General features: G+C 44.7%; 1 protein-coding gene and 1 long non-coding RNA gene across 2 annotated transcripts; one reads left to right on the forward strand and one right to left on the reverse strand.

Annotated features, from left to right (window-relative positions):
• Nucleotides 1–192, forward strand: LOC310658801. The gene is made up of 2 exons (XR_014502503.1): nt 1–57; nt 128–192. It is a non-coding gene; the product is annotated as an uncharacterized lncRNA (long non-coding RNA).
• Nucleotides 193–281: 89 nt separating this feature from the next.
• LOC310658800 (NADH-cytochrome b5 reductase 3-like) lies at nt 282–19,045 on the reverse strand. The gene is made up of 9 exons (XM_083401140.1): nt 18,923–19,045; nt 9,481–9,612; nt 8,809–8,881; nt 7,240–7,346; nt 6,810–6,939; nt 5,135–5,218; nt 4,926–5,011; nt 2,664–2,763; nt 282–1,485 (listed from the first exon to the last, which is right to left on the reverse strand). Exons 1-9 carry the CDS (start codon nt 18,941–18,943, stop codon nt 1,313–1,315), a joined length of 906 nt encoding a protein of 301 aa, XP_083257266.1. The 5' UTR covers nt 18,944–19,045; the 3' UTR covers nt 282–1,312.
• Nucleotides 19,046–26,652: the final 7,607 nt, after the last annotated feature.

The raw sequence follows: 26,652 nt of genomic DNA on the forward strand, positions 1-26,652 counted from the left end.
AGGCACAGGGAGGGGGGCTAGGCTGCAGTTCTAGATTTAATGAGTCTGCCAAAAGTTGTTCATGCACAATCCGCCCCCCCCCCCGAAATAACTAGAAGACACCCAAGAGGAGCTGCGGCTTGCAGAGTTTCCCCTTCATTTCAATGTGGCTTTTTATCCCAATGTCCCAGTGGGATAGTACCCCATGCAGATCCAAAAAAGGACGCCTGGAAGAGACTAGAACTTACTCATTCGGGAATGCGAGACCTCATCACACACACACACATGTTCATACAGTGGAATTAATTTTGGGAGGAATCTGGCCACAGAATTTTAATTTATTTAACAACGCTATTTAGCAACTTATAAAAAGATCTATATAAAAAGATTAGTTAAAATGCACACGATACCTCTGCAGTTAATAGGTATTACGCACATCTGTCAGGAATCTGTAGAAGCCTTCCTCTGGCAGTTGTAAAGCTTACAGTTTAAGAAGATATATACGACACACACTTAGAGCTTTAAGTAATTGTTTGATGTCCCACAGCATTCCAAAGGTGACCGACATCCCAAAAACAATTACAACTGAAATACCATTTTTTAAAAATCAGTGGGACATATTTCCACGGAAATGTGTTTAGCACTGGGCTGTTTTACACACTTCACTACTAAAGAAAGTTGGAAGCATTTTAAGGAACACTTGTGTACAAAGCTTTACTTGGGAATGATTAGCTAGAGAAACTTAAGGAAGACGTTGCTCTGTAGTGAGACAATAAATCAGCTGTGTGTTCTCAACATACAGAGGTTTCTAATGTATTTTCATTAACTAAGCAACACTCCCCCCCGCCCCCAAACTGGCTAAACCACCAATCTTCAAATAAAGGCAATAATGAAATTTCAATTATTGATCGGAGTTAAACTGCTCATTGTATAGCTTCGTGACAAGAAAACTTCCTTCACATAAGCGTGCTTGACAGTTGCATATCACGCACGCATGCTGTATCAGTAAGAAACTCTTTGGTGATGCAAGAGGCTGGCTACATTTTGCCTATCTATTGTGAAAGAGTTAATCCAGTGGCCATACAACAGATTTGTTAAGCATAGCGAAGCTAAAGATACCATATACAACACAGATATCCATTACAGAATTTTCAGCGTGTCACTAATAAGAAGACACCAAACTTGTATAGAGAGTTTGGCAGTCTCTCTGAACGCAGCTCCACACCTCTATGCCCCAGGCACTTTTTCTGCCTTGTTCCCTGCTGTTCCCTGCACTTCCATCCATTGTTTCCCCCACTTACACATTCTGATTTTATCGTGCCTCCATTCCCCTTTAGTACGCAAATCTCATCTCTTTGGAATATCCCAATTTATCCAGATTGGGAATGCAAGCATACTGAATCATTGGAGGGGGGCCACACATCAGGATGAGAACGTCGTCTTGCGGCGGGGGCATGTGGTCCCTGATCATGTCTTCATTCACAAATCCTTGGCTGTAATCCCAACCTAATTAGGAAAGAGCACAATCCAAGTTATCTGTTAAAAATGACACTCTGTAGTATCTATACACACCAAAGAAAGTAAATGCATATATATATTTTGTATTCATGGATTTTTATTCTGCTGTCCAAAAGAAGAAGAAAAAAAGCTTCAAGGTAATTAAAAATAAAATACACTAAAACAAGAAGAATTGGACAGTAAGAACAAATACAATGCTTAAATGTCATTAAAAGCCTAAGAGGGAAAACTTTGTCTAGTCCCTAAAATGACAAATAAGGAATCAGGTGAGACACACATGGAGGAAATCCTGTGCCCCAGCGAAGAGGCCCTTTCTGTAGTTACTACCAACCTAATCTATCAAGGGAGAGCATACCAGAGAAGGGCTTCTGATGAAGATTTTAATTCCCAGACAAAGTCAATGCGGAGAAAGTCCTATGCTGGTGCTGAAGAACAGAATGGCTGATTCACACACAACACTGAGTTAAGCCAGTTAACTGAACTGTTGTCTGAACCAGCTGAGTCATGAGTAAGCTCTCTCTTCACTATTCAATATTTGTTCTGGTCTCAGTAGGAGCAAAGAGGTAAGCCATAGTTTGGGCTCACTGTATTTTGTGAACCAGGTGATAGTGAGCATGTGTGAATGAGTCCAACACTGCAGACAAAAATTTCATTTTACCCAAAACCCATTTCTAATGAGCCTCTTCACATATTCAGGAGTCATTGTGCTAATGCATGAAGTTATTGTCAACTAGCTTTAAAAAGGTCGTTAGTCCCAAACATTGACTCATCTCTATTATATCATGAATTTCCAATCGTCTTCAAGTGGCGCAATGGGTCAGCGCATCTGGCTGTTAACCAGAAGGTTGGTGGTTCAAGTCCACCCAGGGCTAGCTGTGGGCAGGAATGCTGCATTGCAGAGGCCTGGACTAGATGACCCTCTGGGTCCCTTTCAGCTTACAATTCTGTGATTGCAGTTGGAAGACATTTTCCACAGAAGTCTGTTTTCTTCCTGGCATTTGTCACAGCAAACTGGAGTTTTCTTGTATGCACTCAACACCCAGCCACCACCAATCCTGGCTCACTTAACAGGTGTACTTGTACAATACATAAATTTGCAAAGATACAAACATATATTTAGATGGACAACTAAGATGATCATAACCATAATGGAATAAGGGACTTACTTTCAGGTGCTCTATCCAACGTGTACCACAGTTTAAAACGGTTTGAATGTTGAGCCTGCACTTCCTCAAGTTCTGGGCGTAGCAGGATGTCATTCTCAGTCTGTCCAAGAAAAATAAAGGAGCAACGGGGGGTTTTTTTGTAGCTCTGTGTTGTCCACTGTACAAACTTTTTAAAAAGACTAGGTAAAAGCCACTCCCAAACCAGTAAATGAAGAGGGAAGTACAGTTAACAGGCATAAATTAGAAAGCTGTCATCTCACCGCACTTTTCCATGAGGCTATGGTTTGAGGTCTGACTGTACTCTTGGTGGCAAGGAATAACAAAACAGGTCTAGCTGTGATGCATGCCATAGACTTTGATATCATGGTTTGATAATGCCAGAAGTCGGAAGAAATTATATAGTGATGTTCAGCCCTGCCCATAACCCTCTACTTTCTCAAAGCACCATAAGGGACACTTCTTCAGGTTTCATCTGTTAAGACTCTTGACACACCAGACACAACGCAGCTCCAGGAAGGCCTTGGCTTCTGCCTGGTGGGCTCCCTTCAGCTCGGGGCGTTGTGACTTGGACAGGCCTCATCTAGCCAGCCAGAAGGAATTCAGGGAAGGCTAATGATGACAAGTCATTCTGAGGGGACAGGAACTCCTTACAGAAAAGAAGCATAAATATCACATGGCTTCTTCCCATCCCAGCGTCACTATCTTTTGCAGCTAGGCAACACTGAAGAAACCACATCAGTTGCTCATCAATATAATATAGATGTGCACATCTGTATACAGTACGTGTATATTTTGTAGAGCTGAAAAAAGAGCAACCCAAATGATCAAGTGACTAGAGCAACTGCCTTATGAAAGGGAGCAATATTACCCATCCAAAGGAATTTGGCACAAAACAAAAGACTATATTTAGGGTTGCAAGGAAAGACTCATCTGCACCTGTTGTTGCTGGGAGAAGACACCTATTTCTGGAGCTGTCTCTATCAAAAGAAAGCTATTCTTGGATGGGATTATCTCAAGGCAGATGTCACAATGGAGGGTAAATAATGCAGAAGGAATCTTGGAGGTACAGAAGCACATTATTAAAAATCAATGAAGGTTATGTTACAGGATTTAAATTGGTAAATCACCGTGTGGAGAAAACTAAATTCAGATAATTAGTGTTAGGGCTACTTTTATTTTGGTGTAAAAAAGATTTAAGATGGACTAACAACACATGTAGCTTGCTATATCATCCCAATACAGACACCAAGCACAACTGAGTATGAAAACACCACAAATCACAACCAAATCCAGTCTCTTCACATCAGCAAGGATACAAAAGATCCCAGGATCTAAGAAGGCAGGGGTAGAAAAACATTTTCAGTCCAAGGGCAACCCTGTCTTGTGGGCAGCCTTCTATGGGCCATGGCCACGCTGGGTGGGGTCTGAGTGAAGACTGGGTGGAGCACTGAGTGCAACTTTTACCTCTGCATGGTAGGCTGAGATTTCTATGTACCTCTCTCCACTCAGGCAAGGCCTCTTTTCACAGTTCAAGAGCACATTCCATCCAGGCAAAAGCATTTGAAGATGTGAAATGGCGCCACTAGCAAATGATGTGGCCTATGGAGAGAATGCAGCCTGGGCACAGTCCCAGGGCCAACAGAGAGGCCTGGAGGAGCATGTCTAGCACCTGGGCTTGAGGTTCTCCACCCTGGTCTAGAGCAGGCTTCCCCAACTTTGTGTTCCCAGATGTTGCTGCACTTCAACTACCATCATCTCATCTACTGGCCAAGAGTTGTAAGGCCAACAATGTCTGGAAACTCAATGTTGATCTAGGACCTTTGGGCCTCCAGATATTACTGAAGTACCACTCCCATTGTCACTAGTTTTGCTTACAGTTTGGCAATATCCTGAGGGCCAAAGGTTCCCACCCCTGGTCCATGGGATGGTCTGAAGGAACATGACCTAGTTCTACTGCTGAAGCCAAGGAGGAGTCCAGAAACCTTCTGAGATGGAACACCTTGGGAACCCAATGCAAGCTGCTCTGAGCAGTACAAAAAGGGGGGATATAAGGCTGCAAGTTTATGCACACTTATGTGGGAGTAAAGTCCTATGTAAAATATAGAATATGTTCTTGAGTAAACGTGTAGGATTGCACTGAACATCAATGAATATGTCCCTTTAAAAAAACCACCACCACCTTGCTTTTCTGAGCCCTGCCAAAATCCTGCCTTTCCTTCAGATTAACATCCACAAAAAATAAAAATAGAGATGTCTATTTACCTGGTTAGCAAAGAGTAAATGGCAAATGGTGGGATCCTCTTCATCCTTCATGATAGCCCGAATGAGCTGCAACATGGGGGTAATTCCTTTAGAGAAGGGGGGGGGGGGAGAGGAAAACCAGCCACAGAAGAGTCAAACAAAGAAAGCCACCTCTTAGAGAACACAAACAAACTCAATACACAAAAGACAGCAAACAATCTATTTCGTACCTGTTCCACCTGCTATCATCCCCACATATTTGACATGTTTAAGAACCGGTTCAGATTTCTTTTCAGGACGAATAGCAAATACGCCTGTGGAAACATCAAACAGTGGTTTTATGGCTAGAAGCAGAAGTTGATAAGAGCCACAATTTCCCCACCCTTAACTAGGAGACTGGAGGAAGAAAACCTTGTCCTAGAGGTGTGCAACCTGTGGGCCTCCAATGCTGCTAACACAGAAATTCCCATCAGCACCAGTGAGCACGGTCAATGGCCAGGGAGGATGGGAGTCTAACAACATCTAGAGACCCCGTTGCCTCAGCAGAATAGGGAGAGACCCTCTGCTGCCCTCTATGAGAAAATAAACATAAGCTAGGGAAAATGCTATCTTGAGAGCTGCCAACCAATTCATTACCTAAGCCCCATCCAGTGCTCCTCTGCAAGAAAAGGCAGGCTGACAGGAAGAGTGAAGGCAGCTGCTAGAATTCCCATTAGAACCCACAGTTCTTGTGGTGGTTTACTTACTACTGAAATCCCTGCACCTTTCTACTAGAGGGGCTGCATGAAGAAGGCACAGTGCTACCAGGGTTTTGCATTGAGAGAACATGCTGTAGCAGGAGCTGGGCCCATGCGCTCTCTCTCCCCCTCCATGTGCAAGACTATGAAAGACGGCTCCTTGCGAGCCTCCTTCCGGCCCCTCCTACGGACTAGCTGGTGCCAAACATATTGCTGCTTTCCTTTGGACCACATCAGCAAGGCCAAGAGGGAGGTCTTCTTGTCTGGGCAGCCCAGGACCCCCCGACACACTGCCCAGGCTTGCACCCTGGGAGGTCACTTCAGGGCTGCTAATGCAACAGTTTGCCTTTGCCTGCGGAGGCGCACTCCATTGTCTCCCGAGACAGACAGATGCCAACAACATCACGGCTTGTAATACTACCAGGAAACTGGTTGCATAGCGTCTGCTACGGCTGGCAAGTTCTTTCCTTGCAAGCAAGCAAGCAAGCAAGCAAGCAAGCAAGGGGAGGAGACACATTTGAGCTCAATACACCACAGCACATTGCGCTTCAGTTATCTGAAAGCAACCAGAGTTCCTGTGGTAACTCTGCTTTGATTTAGGAAGTAGATGTTCTTAATCCCTGCTCAGAATGACTAAAGTAATGACTGAAGTATTGCTGTGTGCCATTATATGCACATTGGTCCCATTTAGATTATCAAATGGGCTCCAGTGTGTACTCCTGCGGGGCAGTTAGAAGTCTGTAACAAACGGCACCTGCAGCACACACCCCACACGACCCTATTCTGCACATCTTCCATCGTGTAGGAGACCCTCTCACTTTCTTTCCATCTGACCAAATTATCCAATTTACTCTGCTGCTAGCACAAAGTGTTCGGTTCTTCCTTTTCTTTTAAAAGCTTGTTTATTGTTTTGCCGGCTTTCCTTAAGAAAGCAACTGGTGTCTTATTCCACTTAAGAGAAAGCTAGGAATAGGATAGAGCCGGGCCAGCCAGCAAGATGCTACATGACTCTAAGCTTTCATCTGTCTCAGCCAGCTTTGTCAATGGTCAGGGATAATGGGAGCTGGAGTTCCAACAACATCAGAAGTGCAACATGTGGGTAACCCATGGAATATAAGGAACGAGATGTTTCCTATGAGCCCATGCTATTTATAAAAACCAGTCTTGCCTTTCCCCTTGTAGACAAGCAGTCCACTGGGTCCACGAAACTCAATCGTGTCATTTATTTTTAGGTTTTCCAAGTACTGAGACATCTTCCCTCCATCAGGGAATTTTGGGTGAACTCCTTTGAAATATATCTATTTAAAAGAGAGAGAATAGAAAAATGATAGCTTTAAAACAAAAAACAATAGTAGTGTATATATCAGATTAGTTTCAGATTTTCTATGTGGGCAATGCAGAAACATGTCTCACTTCACACCCTTTGCAAATCTAGACTAATTATCAACAGAGTTTCACCACCACACTGCAAGCATATGGCTGTATAGGGGCCATCCGTGAGGGTTTCAAATCAGACTGAATACTTCACAGAGGGTCACGAGATACTTCAAATTTTGTTGCTTTATTGCCCTGAAGCGATCATTCTCAACAGCCATTACCTTCACAACAAGATCCACATAACCTTTGTCATCATCGCTGGTGACTGGTGTGTAGGGCCTGATCACCAGATTCCCATCGATTCTTGCAGAGAGGTAGATGTGCTGCCCTAGAGGTAAATTAGTAAGTTTTAAAAATACATCATATTTTGAAGAGACTGAAGAACATGCTTACATTCTCCTTGATATTGGCATCCCTTTAGCATACTTGGTACCACTCTACGCTCTCCCAGAATGCTATGTTACGTTATGACCATTCTAGATCAAATCAGCAAATGCATCTGTAGAGCTTCATTTTTCTTAAAAAATGATCCAAAACTAAAGTTTTCCCAACTCACCCTCTCCACATTTTCAATTTAACATTTACAGTATAAAGCCAGCTCAAGAATTTATTGTACTTCTTTCCTACACATAGAATTCAGGCTGCAATCCTACACTTGCTTACCTGGGAGTTAAGTCCCACTGAACTCAATGGGTCTTACTTCTCAGTAGACATGTATAGGTTTGTGCTACCAGAGTGGCCCACATCTGCACTGAGCCCCAAGGGGGTCTCCTACCCAAGTGTGTACAAGGCACAAGAACTGAACTATGTACCTTGAGACTATTCTCTGGCTCTTCCAACACTTTCCCAAGGTCCTCAGGAGTATCAACTAAACAGAATGTGACCTGTGGACCAACAGTTGACTCTTCTTGTTTTATGGTATTCAGAATGGATAATTTTCCCCATGGTCATACTACACTTCAATAACACAAAGTACAACCCATACCTATTCTCATGGTTGATCTGTGGGCAATATTAACAAGTTAGACTAACATGTGGCTTTGTTGTGATACTTTTGCTTTCTGCAAGCTCAGGTGTTAGAACTTGCTCCCAGGTGGTAAGAGAGGTGGATGAACAGTACAACTGTTCTCCTGGACAAATCATCCCAACACCAGAGAAGGAAAAGAAATTGTGTTGCAACCAGAGACAGAGGGGCTATAGTAAACCAACTCATCAGGACCTTAAAGCAGCTGTGTGAAGACAATGGACGCCACAGTACCATTCTGCCTTTGCCACCACTTGTGCCCCAAGAGCAAGGTGGGGGCATCTTTCCGATTAGCTAAATGTATAAAGACTCAATTTCTCCAGGAGAAAAACACTGATCCACAAAGAATCAGGAATGTTGAAAGCTACTCTTCTTGCACTTGTGGGCACTGCCTTCTGACTTTTTCTCCTTCCATACTGAAACTAAAGCCATGAGCTCCCAGGAGATGTTCCATGCATGTACCGACCAGATCCAGATCTAGCTCAGTGGTGCAGCAGTATTTCTGGGTGCTGTGACAATTTTAAAAGATCATAAATACTTTCCCCCTGAGCTTTACTCCTTCTGCCAATGGAGAAACGTAGCCACAGGCTTAGTACAGGAGTGGTCGGGTGGGCTGCTCACAAGGTTCTTTCCTTTCAAAGCCCCACAATTCAACCAAATGTCTGGGGTTTCCATTCTATTCCTCCACCACACACAAAACCCCCAGATAGACAGACAGATGCAGCTGCACTGCAAAAAGTGTTCATTTTCTTCAAATAAAACATACCAATAGGAAGGCCTAGAATGTGTTCTGGGGATGGCAAGGCAAAACGGAATTTTCTTGTGTCATGACTAATCTCCTGAAAAAGGAACAGAAGGCAAGTCAGTGCTTTGAAGGGAGGCGCAAATGCTTGAGTATTATACATTCTTCTACCACATATATTTATAACCAAGATAAGAGGTAAAGTAAAGGAAAAGGATCCCTGGATGGTTAAGTCCAGTCAAACTTGTCAATGGGGTGTGGCGCTCATCTCGCTTCAGGCCAAGGGATCTGGTTTGTTAATAGAAGGTTTCTGGGTCATATGGCCAGCAGGACTAAACCGCTTCTGGCGCAACGGGACACCGTGATGGAAGCCAGAGTGCATGGAAACGCCATTTACCTTCTCACTACAGCAGTACCTATTTATCTACTTGCACTGATGTGCTTTTGAACTGCTGGGTTGGCAGGAGCTGGGACAGAGCAATGGGAGCTCACCCCGTCGCGCAGATTCAAACTGCTGACCTTCTGATCAGCAAGCCCAAGATGCCTGGTGGTTTAGATGACAGCGCCAAGCCATGTTTCAGAACTGCCTGTTCAGAACTGTTTTCCATGGATAGTTTGGGAATCCTGGTACATTTTGTTTTCTATCTTAACTTGGCAGGGGGAGAAGAGGGAAAATTGAGCTATGGTGACTATTACCTCTTTGTCAATCAGTCGCAGAGCATATTTCACATCTGGATTCTCCAGGGTAATGGGAGGCAGAGGCTTAGAGAAAATTCTCATGATCAAGCTGATCACGAAGTATACTGGAGAGAGCGCAACTCTTCCCAACTGCAACACAAAAAGGGAAAGGACAGTATCACTACCATGACTCTAAATATGAACAGCCCATGTCAGTAAACATTTAGAATCATAGAATCATAGAGTTGGAAGAGACCACAAGGGCCATCGAGTCCAACCCCCTGCCAAGCAGGAAACACCATCAGAGCACTCCTGACATATGGTTGTCAAGCCTCTGCTTAAAGACCTCCAAAGAAGGAGACTGCACCACACTCCTTGGCAGCAAATTCCACTGTCGAACAAAAAATTTATGAACAAAATAAAAAATAAAATAGCAAGTAACATCACATTAGTAGCATAATATCACAAAGCAATACATAAGATATTAAATATATTATAATTTTCCTTTTAAAACAACAGTTCAAGTAATCTTTATTTTCCTGAGGGACGAAGTAAAATATAGTACCTCTGTACTGTAAAGGTAAGTGGCTTTTAGAGTCCTGTGCTTCACATCCATTACTCCACAAACCCTTGCAACAACCCCATGAGTTGTGCCAATATTTGGAACATGACAAATGGAGGGATATATAAAGCCATGTAGTGAACTTGTGGCCAAGGGGATTTCCCAGCTCACACTCAAACATTCTGGTAAATATTATGATGCTAACAACACACACAAATGTAATTTGTTCTGCAAGTTCCCTACTTCTAACAGGTGCCTGGGTTTAGCTGGCCAAGAGCACATAGGAGATTTATGGCATTTTAAAATATTTGCTTTATTTACAAATACCTATCTCCCTACATACCTACCTATATACATTGAGAGGGAGAGGGAATGAGAATGAAAATGCTAGCACAAATGGAAGCAAACAGGAGACCCACCACCACACACCAAATCCCCAAGGTACATTCTGCTAATTCATAGCTGCTTGATTCTTCCCAACCACCAGCCCTTGTTTTTCACATACATCCACACCTGATCCCTCCCTGTGGCGCAATGTGTGTGCATGCTGCTTATCTTCCCAACTGATATTTCACACACACAGATTTCCTAACTATTAGCCAACATTTATGGGCTATGAACCAGCAGTTTGCCTTAAAAAACAAATGGTGGATGTAATTATGCAGCCATGATGTAAATATGTCAAACACAGGTCTTGTTTGTGTTAACTGGGACTTTCGCTTTTCTGAGCCAGAATCAGAGCCAAGGGTCGAGAAATGATCAAAACTTCCTAAGCACAAACATACATTACGGACTTGACCAATACAAAAGGATGCAATTAAAAATAACCTGGATGGATTCAATCAATCAATCAATCAATCAATCAATCAAATAATAGAATACAGCTCATACAGGATGAGAAGTGAAGCTGCATGTGACTTGATCACAGTATCTAACTTACAGCAATGCACACAAGGAGGGCATCTGTGGGTATATGCTAAGTTGTATGAATATCAAGTGTAAGATATCTGTGCATCATGTAACAAGCTGCTCATTATTATCCATAATTCAGTAACCAGTTTTATAAGAAGGCCACTCTGAGGGAAAGGTGCACAGTGGTCAAGACTGTCTCCATCTGCTCAGGTGGACTGACACCACGCCCTGCCGCAATTGCTCATGGCTGGCCCAAGACATTTCAGCACCTGAGATGAACCACAGAACGATCCCCACCTCAACACCAGGGAAGAAGTGTGAGTGAAGATCCACATCAGGCACAAAGGGGAATAAAGATCCACATCAGGATCTGCTGCCCCTATAGATTCTGCCACTTGAGGTGGCTGCCTCACCTTGCCTCATGGGTGGGCTGACCCTGCCACTGCTCTCCTCTGAAGAAGGAATTTGAGGGCTGGCAGGCATTTCTCAGAGGATGAGATCTGGACTTGGAGCCTAGAGTGGCTGGACTGCTCCAACTTGTTTCCACTCTTCATTCCAATTGGAGCTCTTTATCAGATTTGGATGAGTGACTCTTGAACATTATACACGATGGCAACTTATCTAACTGCCTGGTTGACCTTAGTGGTTTATAATTCCTTATAAGATACTGCTGAGGGGCAGGAGAGATAATCTGTCAGCATGAAAGGAGAAAAAGGAAAGGAACTAGAGACTATCCCCACATACAACAGACAAACTTCATGGAATGATTTGTTTAAAGGTGCTGCAGATTTAGAAGCACACAGTCTATCTTACCGTAATTTAGTCTTCCTAAAAAAACAACCCAAAACATTTCTAAACAACGACCCTGAAGTTCAGTATCTTGCAATATTTCATTCTTCCAGTTCATCTAATGGAAGATAATTTTCTTCTCTTCTATATCTGCCCTGGTGTGGGACCAATACGGCCCAAAGATTATTTTAACTGTGGGTGCAGCATTTAAGACAGGACCTTGGAATCACCACATTTAAAGCCCTGTTCTCGTCAGCCAGATCCTATCCAGACATGCTTGAAGTTATTCTCCCATGACCCCCTCAATCACCTTCCCCCAAAAGGAGGTATCTGCAACTGGGTGATAGCTGTTAAGATCTACTAGGTCCAGAGCCGTTCCCTCTGCCCCTGAGTGGCTACCTTTATGGTGGCAGCAACCACCCCTTATGCAATGAAGCGCTCACCACCCCCTGGGCTGCTCAACCCTCCTCTCTTTGCCAGGCTAGATTTCACTAGCTCTGCTGGGCACAGATGTAGAGAGGATGCAGTCAGACACCTGGCCTGCAAGGACTGCATTGCAGAGGGTTGGACTGCATGACCCTTGGGGTCCCTTCCAACTCTACAATTCTATTATTCTACCCTGTGCACATCAGGGCATGTAAGCTGAAATTAATTCCACAAAGTCAGACATATATTTTATCCAGAGCACCATTTGATGGTGCTGAAGCAATAAAAAAATATCAATTTGCTCTAGCCGCAATATCAGATATTCCCAGGGCTAGCACTCACGTTAATTAATCACTAATGCAGGAGGTTCTTAAGGAGAACATAAAAACACTCTTATTCCGAATGCCCCATTGAAAAAGACAAGTTGAGAGCTCTCTGTCAATATTCTGACTACAGTCTTGTTGACATGGTGCGTTTGCGCATAATACTAGTGAACCACTCTATGTTTGTGACCCATTAGAGCCTGTCTCTCCCAGAAAACCAGATACAATTTAAATTTTATTACTTTTGTTCTAATCCTTTCCTGCAGGGAGTTTAGGCAACAGACATGGCATCCAATTTTGGGTCTCCAATCCAGTACTCCCTGGTCCAAGTAACATTCTGCCCATTATGCTATACTGCCAGAAACTATTACCACTCCACCCCCAACATATTATCATAGTCTCAGAGGCTGGGCCAACCACTTCTCAGGCTAGTGGAGTTGGCACTCCTTTCCTATGCTCTTCCAATCTTACCTTCTCCAGGCTGCCCAACTAGAGCCGACGATACAGCGTCTTCAGCTGTCTTTACCATCTAATTTTAAGCCAGGGGAACCATTTTGTTTTGTCAACTTTGAATGGCCAATGACTTTTTTATCCATTCTTGCTGGTTTATCCTCTTGTTGAGAGGCTCTCAAACATACGACAGGGAAAGCAGCCATTGCCACTGCAGCCTGCGTGACAACCAAGGCATGGTTAACATCCCAAGATCCTACTGGAACATCTAAGAGTACAACAAACTGCATGGCTGCTACAAATGGCAGCAATTCTAAATGTGTTTCTCCCCAAGCCCCTTCATTGTGTCTAGCAAGTAAAATGTGTGATATGATGTCACGGCACTTCCAAGTTTCCCTATCTCATTTCATTGGCAGCTGCTTCCCAGGGTGGGAAATCTGAAGCATGTTTTCACGTTACCTTTTAGTTTTTTGTGGGGTCGGGAGGGAGAGAGAAAAAAAGACATGAACCATACATCTTCTGAAAGGACGTGCTGTGCCCTGAAGGAATTTAAGGCCACTATTATTTATTGAACATTAATTAATAACTACTGTTATTCATGGTTTATAGCAATTATTATTAATTTCATATAGGTTGATTTGCTAGTTTTCTTCATTGTTAATTGTGATTTTTAATGCTATTATTTGCCACACATAAAACAACATAACTTACAACACATAAACCAGTTGCTTAAAAACCACCCTGGGATTCTTGAGTCGATGCTGGATGACCAATACTTCAAACAAACATAAATAAAATACAATTGTGTAAATTTCAAGCACTGCTACTGTTTTATGAATGAAGAGGGCATGTGTGTTTTGCTACATGGAATCAGTTTGTTTAAGGGCCTCATAAGATTCAGTTAAAAGAACAAGCAGCACATTCCCACCAGCTGAAGTTTCCACATTAGTAGTTCTTCCTGACCAAGAACCAGTGAAGGAAGCCAAAACACACACACACACACACACACAATATTTGCATCAGTTTCCTGGAAGACGTTCAACATCTCAAACATCAGAATATTATTGTCAAGGAAGAAAAGGCGACATGGCTTCTCTCCCTTCATTTGGAATTTAGTCTTCTTAAGAAACAAACGCAGAGCAGTTAGCATTCTGTTCTTAAAGCTTTCAACCAGGACCTTGGTCAGCTAAGGATTATTGGCTCCAGCTTTAGGGTGCGGCCGAGCAGCATGCAGCACATTCAGATTTAGCCCTCTGAGGAATTCAGTTAGACCGGCCAGAGGGAACGGTGGGAAGAAGACGCCAACAATGCCTGCTACGAAAACAGCAAGTTCATTCTGTCAAGCCAACTGCAATAGACCATGTCTTGCAAATGTCTCAAACTGATGCAACCCTCCCAAGCCACTTCTGCAATGGAACATGTTGCTAATATCTAGCATGCATAACTGTCAGGGAACTGCCATCAGTGCCGGAGGGAGAGAGCAAGATCCAGAGGGATTCCAGAGAGCGTCCCGGGATTGTGAGGGGCAGCCCATCTTCTGGGGAAGAGAATCAGCGTAGCACCAGTGGAGAAGGGGGGCAGATGGGGGAATCGGTGAGGCGGTCCCATGACTCCTTCCCAGGGACCAGCGGGGAGGGTAGAGGTCCTCCGCTGCCTACGCCCTCCTTGCGCAGAAGGCTTTTGTGCAGGGAGAGTAGGAGAAGACTAGGCGTCAAAGAGCTTCTTTGCTGGAAGAAGTTTAAGAAACGCCCACTGACGGATTCTGCCAGCAATTGAGACAGCCACGGGTGAGTGGCTGTCTGGACAGAAAAGGTTCACTCAGGCAACCCAGCCAGGTGTTTGCACCGGCTTACGCACGAGCAACCCCTAGAACCACTACAATAACTGATATATTCTATATATTTTTCTTTCCTTCTATACATCCAACTGATTACAAAAAGGACACACTTATTTTCAGTGTAATGTAGTCCTCATACAGAGCCATCAATACACAAGGGGACATCAAAGGTGAACAGGGAGCTCAGGCAGATTTGAGGAGGGAAAGGTTACCGACAGGGATACATAAAGAAATGAGAGAAAGTCAAATCAGTCACCAAGAAACAAGAGGAATGTCTCAGGAAAACCCCAAGGTTTGCAGAAGTGCAAGCAAAATGCTAACTAAAGATCAAAACTAATGGGGTAAAAAAGAAAATAATAATAATAATTTATTATTTATACCCCGCCTATCCAGCTGGGTTTCCCCAAAACATAGCAATGGAGGCTAAGCCTGCTCAGCTGCCCCGGAGCACAGTCCTTTGGAAAACGCTGGGGCGAGGGGGTAAGGAACTGGCTGGCTGGAAGTAGCCAGAGAACAGTGGGACATAGTCACAAAACCAGGAGGCTTTAAAATGCTGCTGTTCAGCTGCTGGACATGCCAAGGTAGACAGCAAAGACCACAGTGGGGGTTAAGAAAAGAGACTGGAAGGAGCAGTGATCTCCCCCTCTCTTGCCCTGTTCTCCTCAGCTGCTTTTCTCTTTCTCTTTCTTCTACTACTGACTAGTTAATGAACAGAGAAAAGGGAAGTAGAAAAATGGAGTGAAACAGGGCAAACACAAACAACTACAAGAAGGCAGAAACAACCATCTCGCTGCCTTGAATAAATCACTTCCTGAATCATGCTGAAATGATATTTTAAACGTAGCTAGGAACGAAAGTGAGAGCTGCTGGTAGAATCAACAGAAAAATCCAAGAGTAGCTGCGACTGAACTTGGAAGGGAGAGGAAGCAGAAAGATACAAGGAGAGGAGGAGGAGGAGAAATCTGGAAGCCAGGAGTAGAAAAAAAGGAAAGGAAAGATGAACAACAGAGGTGATGGGAAGGGAAGGGGACCAAGTGGGGGGGGGTGTAGCTTTCTTGAGGAACCCAGAACCGTCGCCCATCAAGAAGACACACTTCCCTTTCATGAAGGTGCCCCTCCTCAAAGAGGAGGACTACCCACCCCCACAGTCCTGAGGTACAACACATATATATTGCAACTTCTTGTTTTGGTGCCTCACTCATTTTATACAATTGTGTGATCTACTTTAGCTTTTTAAAACAAACTGAATAGGAATTTATCTGTATTAGCTGCAAAGTTCAGCAAGCTTCTCTGAAGAAGAAGAAGAGTTTGGATTTGATATCCCGCTTTATCACTACCCGAAGGAGTCTCAAAGTGGCTAACAATCTCCTTTCCCTTCCTCCCCCACAACAAACACTCTGTGAGGTGAGTGGGGCTGAGAGACTTCAGAGAAGTGTGACTGGCCCAAGGTCACCCAGCAGCTGCATGTGGAGGAGCGGGGAAGTGAACCCGGTGCACCAGATTACGAGTCTACCGCTCTCAACCACTACACCACACTGGCTCTGAACCACTCAAGAGCCCAGAGAGTTAGACTCTAAGCTCTAGGCTGGTGGCCTTTAGGGTAGCATATGGAGCAAGGCAGGCAAAAAAAAATGCCATCCAGCCTCTGACATTCCACCCCTAAGCTACGGGCCCCTTCCTGGTCACCTGCCAAGTTTGCTGGGCCCTTTGGGGGCTGCCTGAAGCCTAAGCCCCCCACATGTGGGATGGAAAACTTCGAACCGCATAAATGGGAAGCTACAGGGCTCCCTCTGAACTCTGCATTACAGGCTTCCTCAACCTCGGCCCTCCAGCTGTTTTGAGACTACAATTCCCATCATCCCTGACTGCTGGTCCTGCTAGCTAGGGATCATGGGAACTGTAGGCCCAAAAACATCTGGAGGGCCGAGGCTGAGGAAGCCTGCTATACTATATCCACTGCAAGTAGGCTACACAAGGATTTATAACTCTCATGAAAACACTGTTGTCTCACAATATATATTGGAAAGTTAAACAATATGGAGGTACCCAATTAAATTTCACCAGACACCACCCATCTCTTCAACCAAGTTTTAAGTGGTGGTGTTAAGTTCTGTTTTGTAGAACTTCAAAAGACACAGAAAATGTTTACAAGAGATGTAAATAATGATAACTCAGTTTCTAGCATAGAGAGACCCAGGCAGATTCAAAACAAAGAGAATTACTGTACTTATATATAAGTGCCCATTTGTTCTATGGAGCGTTCAGTCTTAATTCTAATAATTGAGGGCAAATATTAACTGGTGACGGCTGAGGAGCTACAGCAGTTTATTTCTCAGAAAATAATTTGCTTGTGGTATGATACTGTACAGGCAAAGCAATGTGGCAGCCTTTGGGTCTTGCTGGAGCTGAGACCTGACCATTGGCCGAGCTGGCTGGAACTGATGGGTGCCACGTTGATCACCTATCAAGTACCTATACTGAAGATCTGGTAAATGTTTAATTTCAGTTAATTAAAGGAATACATAAGTAATCCTATGCTCCCTGGTGGGGTGGGCTGAGAGTCTGTAGGATGCCATGGATCTCCCATTCTATAGGCTGTGGCCTCCCCATTATGCCAGCAGAAACCTTCATGACCAGCACTGTGTTGATGCTCCAGGAACAACCCCATCAAAAATGACCAAAAAATATCTGCCCTGGAGCTGATGCACAAACAACCCCTGAGATCAGTTATTAAACCCCATTACTGTGACCTGTGATGGTAACTTTTCCTTCTCTGAATTGTGAAGATTAATACTCTGCCTTCTGACCGAATAATCCTCAATATGATTGACAAGTTGCAGTAATACAAAACTGTATGGGAGCCTGCAGGCAATGGAGGGAGCCTGGCACCTCTTGATAATCCTCTTGGCGAGCAGGAACCTCAGAGAGCTGCAGGTGGATGAAGAGAGTGTAGCCGGGTCCCAAGCCACCATTTGTGCCATTCCTGTGTATTGCTTCTTCAGGAGGCAAGAGATAAAATACCTCTGATCTTGGTCCAACTTGCTCCATAGCCTGACTCTTGGTAAATCTCTGCATTTCATCAAGGTCTGTCCTAATCCTGCAGCCCAAGGCCTACCAGGGGTTGCACCTGCAAAACATGTGCTCCACCACTTTTCTCCAAGGACTGCAGCGCTTTTGTAAGCAAGATAGTTAGCCTTCTGTTATGCTCTCATTCCAAAGGCACCAATTATGCGTAAAAAAAATCCACTGAATGTAAATAAGATAATGGCAAGATGTGCAGCCCTACATTACGCATATTTCCTCAAGAGTAAGTGCTACTACATCACTACTGACTCAATGAAGATTTACTTGGGAGTAAAACACACCTTGCCAAGAGTTACTAAACATGTACTGAATCAGGCTATTGATCTTAAACATTTTTTCTTTAGATCAGGCTGCTGGGGGTACATAATGTTCTCTTAACTGCCTCTCACCAAAATGTAATAATGCAAAATATACTGTCAGCATTATGATGTGTATATATACACATCAAAGTACATTAGGCACACCCCCTTTTTAAAAAATAATAATTCAAAGCTCTATAAATAACTTTAAAAACCATCCATTGCTGATGGATGACTAGCAACAGAGAGAAGGCAAAAAGCCTTTTCTATTCCAGTGTGGTCATCGCCAGGAAAGTCTGGAGTGTTTTTCCTATGAGTTGTCAAAGCACGATGAGTCACAAACCCCGCCCTGCAAGCTTCGGAGCAGCTGATAGAACAGGCCTCTCTCTGCAGACCAGTCGGCTCTCGATCTCCCCCCCCCCCCAACTATTTTCTCTCTTTCTTAATGCACTCACGAGGTGCACGCGCGGGGGATCTCTCCCTCCTTCCGCCCCCCCATGCAAACGCGCAGCAGCCTCAGAGCAGGGCCTTCTGACTATCTTAGAAACGTGCAGGAAAGGAAGATGCTGCCCTCCGCCCAGGCAAGCCCCTTGCCAAACGCGCTGAGCGCCCGCAACGGGAACCTGCAGCGCCGGGCGCAGGAAGAGGCGCGCGCCCCGGGCTGCCATTTGCAGAGGCTGCTGCGCCCCCTGCCTCGGCCGGTCCCCGGGGAGCAGCGCTGTGCAAGGCGCGGAGGCGCGGGAGAAAGGCCTCCGGAGGGAGCCGGCCGGGTACTTACGGTGCTCAGATAGGCCCCCATGGTTCCTCCGGGGTCCCGCCGCCTCAGCCACGAGATGCAACGAGCGGGGCAAAGAGCGCAGCCCAGACACCTCTCGCCCGCCCCCGCACGCCCCTCGCGCGCTCATTTGCCTCGAGGCCCGTCCATCACAAGGATGGCACAGCCTGACTCGCTGGGAAGAAGCGGCGGGCGGGGTTTGGATACCGACTGCGCCTGGATTTGTGGAGGAGCCAGAGGGAGCTCTTTACGCATGGAAAGAAGGGAGGGAGGGAGGAAGGGAGGGAGGGAGTGCCCGCTTAGCAGGGGCTGCTGGGAATTGGAGTCCGCTACTTGAATTAGGGGGCGCTGTGGGTTAAATCACAGAGCCTAGGGCTTACCGACGGAGTGAGCTCCCGTTGCTCGGTCCCAGCTCCTGCCAACCTAGCAGTTCGAAAGCACATCAAAGTGCAAGCAGATAAATAGGCACCGCTCCAGCGGGAAGGTAAACGGCGTTTCTGTGTGCTGCTTTGGTTCGCCAGAAGCGGCTTAGTCCTGCTGGCCACATGACCCGGAAGCTGTACGCCGGCTCCCTCAGCCAGTAAAGCGAGATGAGCGCCGCAACCCCAGAGTCAGTCACGAATGGACCTAACGGTCAGGGGTCCCTTTACTTTTTTACCTGAATCAGAGATGTCAGTGCGCGCCTCAATTTTATGCAATGTTTCATTCAGAAATAAGTGCCACTCTCTGAAGAAAGTTGTCACAACTAACTTCATTATGTTATGTTATATGTATATTCATAAGAAGGGCAGTGCACAACATAAATGTACAAAATGAGAACACAAAGTATATAAAACAAGAACAAAAACAAACCAATAACCCCACCTCCCCCACAAGACATATAAAATGCAGTAGAATGTTAATCAGCCAAAGGCCTGGCTAAAGAGGAATGCTTTTATCTGGCATCTCAAAGTGCCAGGCAAACCTCCCTGGGGAGAGCATTCCACAAGTGGGGGGCCACCACAGAAAAGGCCTGTTCTCCTGTTGCCACCCTCCAGACCTCACACAAAGGAGCGTCTCGGATGATGCTCACAGGGTCTAGGCAGGTGCATATGGAAAGAGGTGGTCCTTGAGGTATTCGGTTCTGAGCCATTTAAGGCTTTATAAGCCAAAATCAGCATTTTGGACTGGGCTCGGAAACTAATTGGTTGCAGGTGCAGATGGACCAGGGTCGGTATAATATGCTCAAACCATCTTGCCCCAGAGAGCATCCTGGCCACTGAATTCTGCACCAGGAGAAGTTTCAAATCATATTCAGAGGCAGCCCCACATATAATGTGTTTCAGTAGTCTAACCTAGAGGTTACCAGAGCAGAGGCAACAGAAGTTGGGCTGTCCTTGTCCAGATAGAGATGCAGCTGGGCCACCAGCTGAAGCTAATGGAAGGCACTCTGGGCCACTGAGGCAACCTGAGCCTCAAGCGACGAGGATGTATACATATATGATATTACTTATTTCCCTGACAGGCTCCAAGCAGCTTACAGATGTAAAAATAAGAACTGCCAAAAACATTCACATAAAAAAAAATCTATGCATGACGTAGTTAAAGAAAAGGTTTTCTTCCTGTCTCGTAACACTAAAACTCATGGACATTTCAACAAAGCTGAATGCTGGAAGATTTGGGACAGATAAAAGAAAGCGTTTCTTCATGATAGCCGGGAGTTCAAGGTGAACCATGGGGCTTTCCCATAGTTCTTTGTAAACATCCTCATGTGGAAAAGTTAACAGTGGGCTTTCACATGCCCCCGCCCTTGCATTTCTCCTTCCAGCTTTCTGAAAATGGCCTCATGGGCCCAATGGAGGCCATATTTGTTCATTTCCCTTGTACTGATAGTCTGCTGTTCTGACTCGTGAACCAGCTCACTGGTTGTGTCTTCACTCCCAGAACTATATTTTTTGGGTACAATGTAAAATGCCAATTATACAGACATACAGACACCTGCAGCCCTCCTGTTAAAGTCAGTATTGCCAGGCACCTAAATTCATGCTACTTCTGTTCAAGCCAACCCCTGGAGTCATCTGCCTTTGATATGCCTCCTCCTTATTGTCACCTGCCTTCTCTGAATGGGCAAGCAATGGCCAGGCTTAGGAGGAGGGGGGGGTCCTCTATAGTTCTCTCCACACTTGGCCAGTGAATGGGCAGAGGCTGCAACAGCAAGAGGAGGTGGACTGACCCACCTGTTGAGTATGGCTATTGTGGAGACACTAGACAAAGTGCCTTCTTAAAACATTTTCAGTCATATGAATCACCACTAGATGTCACTTGTTTCCCAATAATAGAAAAATAGTTTTCAATGGAACCACATGACAGACCTACAATTTAAAACTTTGTAAGTGATGCCTGCAACTTACACGGGGGTTACGTGCTTATGGAAGACAATCTTACTCGGCTATGAGTGATCGCCAAAGAAGAAGACACTCAGGAAATCGTGCCTAAAGTCAAAATTGCATATAATCAAAACATAGTGAGCTCAATGGTGCAATTACCAAAGTTTCCCCCCTCAAATGCCTGCCCCTCGGCCCCCTTTTCAATCCCCGCCCCTCCCCCGTCTGTCTCTCTTTTTGCCAAGCACATAAAGCTGAATGTGCACAAGTTAAATGCATGTAAATTGTGGGCTTACTATAGCTTAATCATCATAATAGTATTTAAGATTCATTTCAATATGATTGCTATTATTATGCTATAAATATACAGTGGTACCTCGGGTTAAGTACTTAATTCGTTCCAGAGGTCCATTCTTAACCTGAAACTGTTCTTAACCTGAAGCACCACTTTAGCAAATGGGGCCTCCTGCTGCCACCGCGCCGCCGGAGCACAATTTCTGTTCTTATCCTGAAGCAAAGTTCTTAATCTGAAGCACTATTTCTGGTCTGTAACCTGAAGCGTATGTAACCTGAAGCGTATGTAACCTGAAGCGTATGTAACCCGAGGTACCACTGTACATAATCCAGTTTGCAAACTAGCCTTAAATTATTGTTGTAAATGTTTCAGAACAAAGGATTTATAGATGTCCACCCTAATTATAGACCAATTAAGTGAGAACACTGATTATTCATTAAACAATATTTGATTGGACAAGCAATGTGCCACTAGGAAGGATGTCACTTCACTTCTCATCTGACTCACATTGTTTAAACTTCCTCAAGGTTTGTCCAATTAATTAACAATTCAGAGCAAGAACCGTAACACTTCTTTTTCCCAGTTGGCTATGTGGTGTTGCAAAACTAGAAGGCAGAACGGCACATTATAGGTTTATGTCTGTATTAGGAGTCTGGCCACTTCTTTTCCTAGAGCAGTCTTGGGAGGGAGGGATTTGCTATAGGCGTGGGGAGAAGGGCTGCTGCTTAACCAGCATTTTCAGGCCCTCCAAGTGTCCCTATTGTCAAGGGGCAGTTCCGGATTTACAGAAGCCATCCCAGTTTCTGATTTGATCACGGAATGTCCTACTTTTCCTTAGGATGTTCCTATTTTCATCAGAGAAATGTTGGGGGGTATGGAGTTAGGCAATCACCAACCCAAGGTAACTATACAACCTTTAGAAGACATTTGAAGGCAGCCCTGTATAGGGAAGTTTTTATACTGCTTAATTTTTTAATGTTTTTATATATGTTGGAAGCCACCCAGAGTCATAAAAAATATTATTATTATTATTGAATAGAATGTCCCTATTTTCATCAGCGAAATGTTGGATGGTATGCATTTTGAATACTATGGTGTGGAGAGGGAGGCATTCAAACTGGAGTAGAGATTTGGAGCAGATAGATGACAAGTTGAGGAACGCATTTGGCATCACCACACCCAAAGCATCTTAAGAGCATTCTGCCCCCCCTTCAAATGTCTCTTAAAAAGTGGCTGTTGGACTTTGGTATTTCTGGAGTCAAGGGAACTGGATAAGGCTAAGGTTGCAATGCTATGCATAGTTATGTGGGAGCAAGCTCCCGGGGGGGGGGGGGTTTCTTCCAAGGAAACCTACATAGGATTCCTCAGCATGAGGACAGAGAAAAAGGTCTGAAAATTGAAACGAAGTGCACAATCCATTCAAACCGCTCAACCATTTTGAATATGCCAAATGGATGTACTTTGCTTGGATTACTGTATAGCACAGATAGTTTGCTCATTTGTAATAAGTATATTTCAAAAGCATTGCTGATTAGAAACTTCCAGGGAGGAAAAAACTGTTTTTCTCTCAACACATAGAATCTTCACTTTCTTCAGGTACAAATTGCACCACACACCTCAGAAGAGGAAAGGAAAATACTGCCAATGGGTACAGTTCAAAGGCCCATCAAAAGAAAAGTTGTTTTCACAGGTACCTTTTTTTTGTTAGCTATGACTACTGAGCCTGCAGTTCTGTACACATTTTCCAAGGGCTTACTTCTGAGTAGACATGTAAAGGGGTGCATGGTAAACCAGCAAAGTAAGAGAATAATTAAGCAAGTGAGTACACATGCAAAGCAGGGAAGAGGGACCTGCAGTTGTTGGTGGACTACAATTCCCATCATCCCTGACTATTGGCTATACTGGCTGGGGCTGTAAGCACTGGTTTCTAGGCATAGCTGTCAAGCGTCCCTTATTTGGCGGGAAATTCCCTTATCCCAGCACCATGTTTCGCTGCTGTCCTGGATTGATGATGTCCCTTAAATTTCACGGGTTTCAAAGGAAGCAGCTCCTCTCCCTCCCTCCCTGCCGGCCAGGGAGGACGGAGGCTCCAACTGTGTTGCATGGCTGCCCGGACTGCCCCCTCCGGCCTCCTCTCACCAGTCTCGGCCCCCGGGAGCCCCTCCCCACCAGGACTGGTGGGAGCCTCGGGCCCTTCCGCCACCATCCTCCTTGCAGCCGCCAAACTGAGCGTCTCTGCCTGGGGCCTCCCGTCTGTCCATCACCGCCGCTCCCGCTAGGCCATACTGCGGCTGCACCGCCAAAGGACCTGGATGAGATGGGCAGCCTGGCATGGTCTATGAATTGCTGAGGAGCCTTGAGAGGAGAGCAAGGGCAACCATAGAGAAAGCAGTTCAGAGAGAGGAGGTGGAGGCGGAGGCGCGGGCAGGTGTTCCAAGGGCTAACCATATTGGGGGAAAGCGGAGGAAGGACCGCAAGTGCTTCTCCCATAGATTTGTAGTGGTAGACTAGCATAGATGGTCTGATCTGCGGGTTTACTTCGGGCGCTATTCCCCCCTCCTCCTCTCACCCCGCCTGATGGAACTGAGAGCTGCAGATGGAGCACGAGAGAAAAGGTACAGAACTGCAGCAGCATCTTCGTAGCTTGGACTTCGTTTTGCGCGAAAAGTGGTTGCTGCTTGTAGTTATTTAACTGCAGTGTTTCATCGGCTGGTGTCTTGAGCAAGCAACCTCTGGAAACGAAAGGCTAAAAACCGGCGCTGCTCTCCCAAATTATCTAATTCCTTTTAACTTCGTATTTCAGCTGGTTGACTAAAAACCCTTATTTTGGCTGCTGATCCCTTATTTTTGAGGCTGCTGGTCCCTTATTTTCAAATCTGTAAGTTGACAGCTATGTTTCTAGGAGATGCTTGTTTAAATAGCTATTGATTGTTTTTGATGGTTGGTGGTAACCACAGTTGTAGTGGTCCAGGGTTATAGCGGGGTGAAGAATGTCACTCTGTGTTTTCAAAGCTGAGGGCAATTTTTGATATCATGGGAGCTCCCCATGTGTGCCACATCAGGGACTCCAATACCTCTGTTTGGTTTTTCTGGTGCAGATCTTTGCCTTATTTTGATCTTAAGGATTATCCATCCCTTTTTCTATAGCTATGACCATTCCCAGTGGTTGCATGCAGCTGAGAACAGGGAAATATGTTCATTCTATCACACTAGCTTTTTCAAGCAGACTTTGAAATTTTTGGTAAAGGCTGAAGGCAAAGAAAATTTATAGAATTTAATCCCATTGACCTTCTGCTGCTTCACTTTACAATGAACATTTCAAAACTGCTAGCCAATAAAATAGTGATATGACTCCTTAGTCTTCTATTTTCATAATCCTAAAATAATATATTGTTTTAATAAAGTTTGTATATGCTGCTGGCAGTGCCTGTTACAGTGCCTCCCCCCCAAAATTGTTTACAGAGTTGTCTGCATTCTCTAGAATACATTAAACTATTTCATTTTGTATTCACCCATTAAATTTTTATAGAAATGGCTGGCACAAGAAAGATATTAAATCAGTGTGAACTATTGTCTAGCTTATTTTATGTCATTGTTAAATATACATTGAAGAAATGGAGTGACTCACATTTGGATATGTAAGGACACAGTCAGAGATGTACTGTTTGATTGGAACAGGGTTATTATTCTTAGGAGTTGAGCCGTTTACCCCTTTGTTAATGCAACCCTTAACACATGAACATATGCTGGCATATATCTGTCTTGAGAGACAATGGAGCATGCTTCCAGGGTGAAGTCAAACTGCTGTGTTAGCAGCACCCAAGTGACCTCCCTGGGTGCAAGCCTGGGCAGTGTGTATGGGGCTCCTAGGCTGCCCAGACGATAAGACCCCCCTCTCGGCCTTCCTGATGCAGAGCAATACAGCTGGCACCAGCTCGGCTGCAAGAGTTGCTGGAAGGAGGCATGCAAGGCACCAACCATTTTAGGAACTCCCCTCCAGATTTGTGTATGGTTTACTCAGCCTTTTTCTCTCCCAAAGATCTCCTGAAGACAGCAGAGCTTTAGAAGGAGAGTTTTTCTTCTCCTAGATGGGCTACCTTCCCAGGCTGTCGAGCCCCACCTGCCCCTCACCTCCCTCTACAGCAGAAACTGGATTCTTGACCCACAATCTGCCAGAGTCTGTTTTTGCATGCAGGGGAAGTCCTAGATATCTGGCACATACATTGCACATATCAGCAGTATTTGATTGCTAAAGATCTTGCTTCTACACATAAACAATGAAGTAACTGATTCTGCTACTATACTTATCAGGCCTATTATACCTATTATTCCATTATTTTAAAAGTATAAGGAGCTCTTTTACAAAGTTAATCACTAATAGGAGTGCAAGACTTATTTGGGGGGATCATGCTTCATTTTGTATTGCTCAAAAAATACCTCACTGATTAAAATCACATTTGTTTCATTATTCATTAATTGCATTCACATTAGTTTTGTTTCACTTGTTTTCTTTTCTTCTTTTTGCTGTGGCAGATATCTCTTGGCAGTCATCATTTTCGACTTCCAGAGCTCAGATGGAACAGAATGATAGTCTTAATCTCAAGGGCGTGGGTTTGAACCTCACGTTAGGCGAAATATCCCTGCCCTGCGGGGGTTCATAGAATCATAGAATCATAGAGTTGGAAGAGACCACAAGGGCCATCGAGTCCAACCCCCTGCCAAGCAGGAAACACCATCAGAGCACTAGATGGTCCTCATTGTCCCTTCCAACTCTACAATTCTATGATTCTATCAGGGATGGGGCATGTGTGGCCCTCCAGATGTTATTGGACTCCAGCTCCCCTCATCATAGCCAGTTGCCAAGGGATTATGAGGGCTGCAATCTATCAGTATCTACTGGTCAGCCTACTAATAGACCTGATGCAGTGGTCAGTGCCTGAGTTAACACATATAGTGTACATCAAGCAGAGATGAGCCTTCAGCAAGGTACAATAATGTGTCAGGTGGGGAGAGCAGTGATCCTTGGTGTGAGAAAAGGGTTGTTTTTTTTACAAGCATGCATGTGAATTTCTGGT

Source organism: Podarcis tiliguerta, assembly GCF_965153285.1.
Source record: "Podarcis tiliguerta genome assembly, chromosome: 10".
In the NCBI taxonomy this organism is placed as follows: Eukaryota; Metazoa; Chordata; class Lepidosauria; order Squamata; family Lacertidae; genus Podarcis; species Podarcis tiliguerta.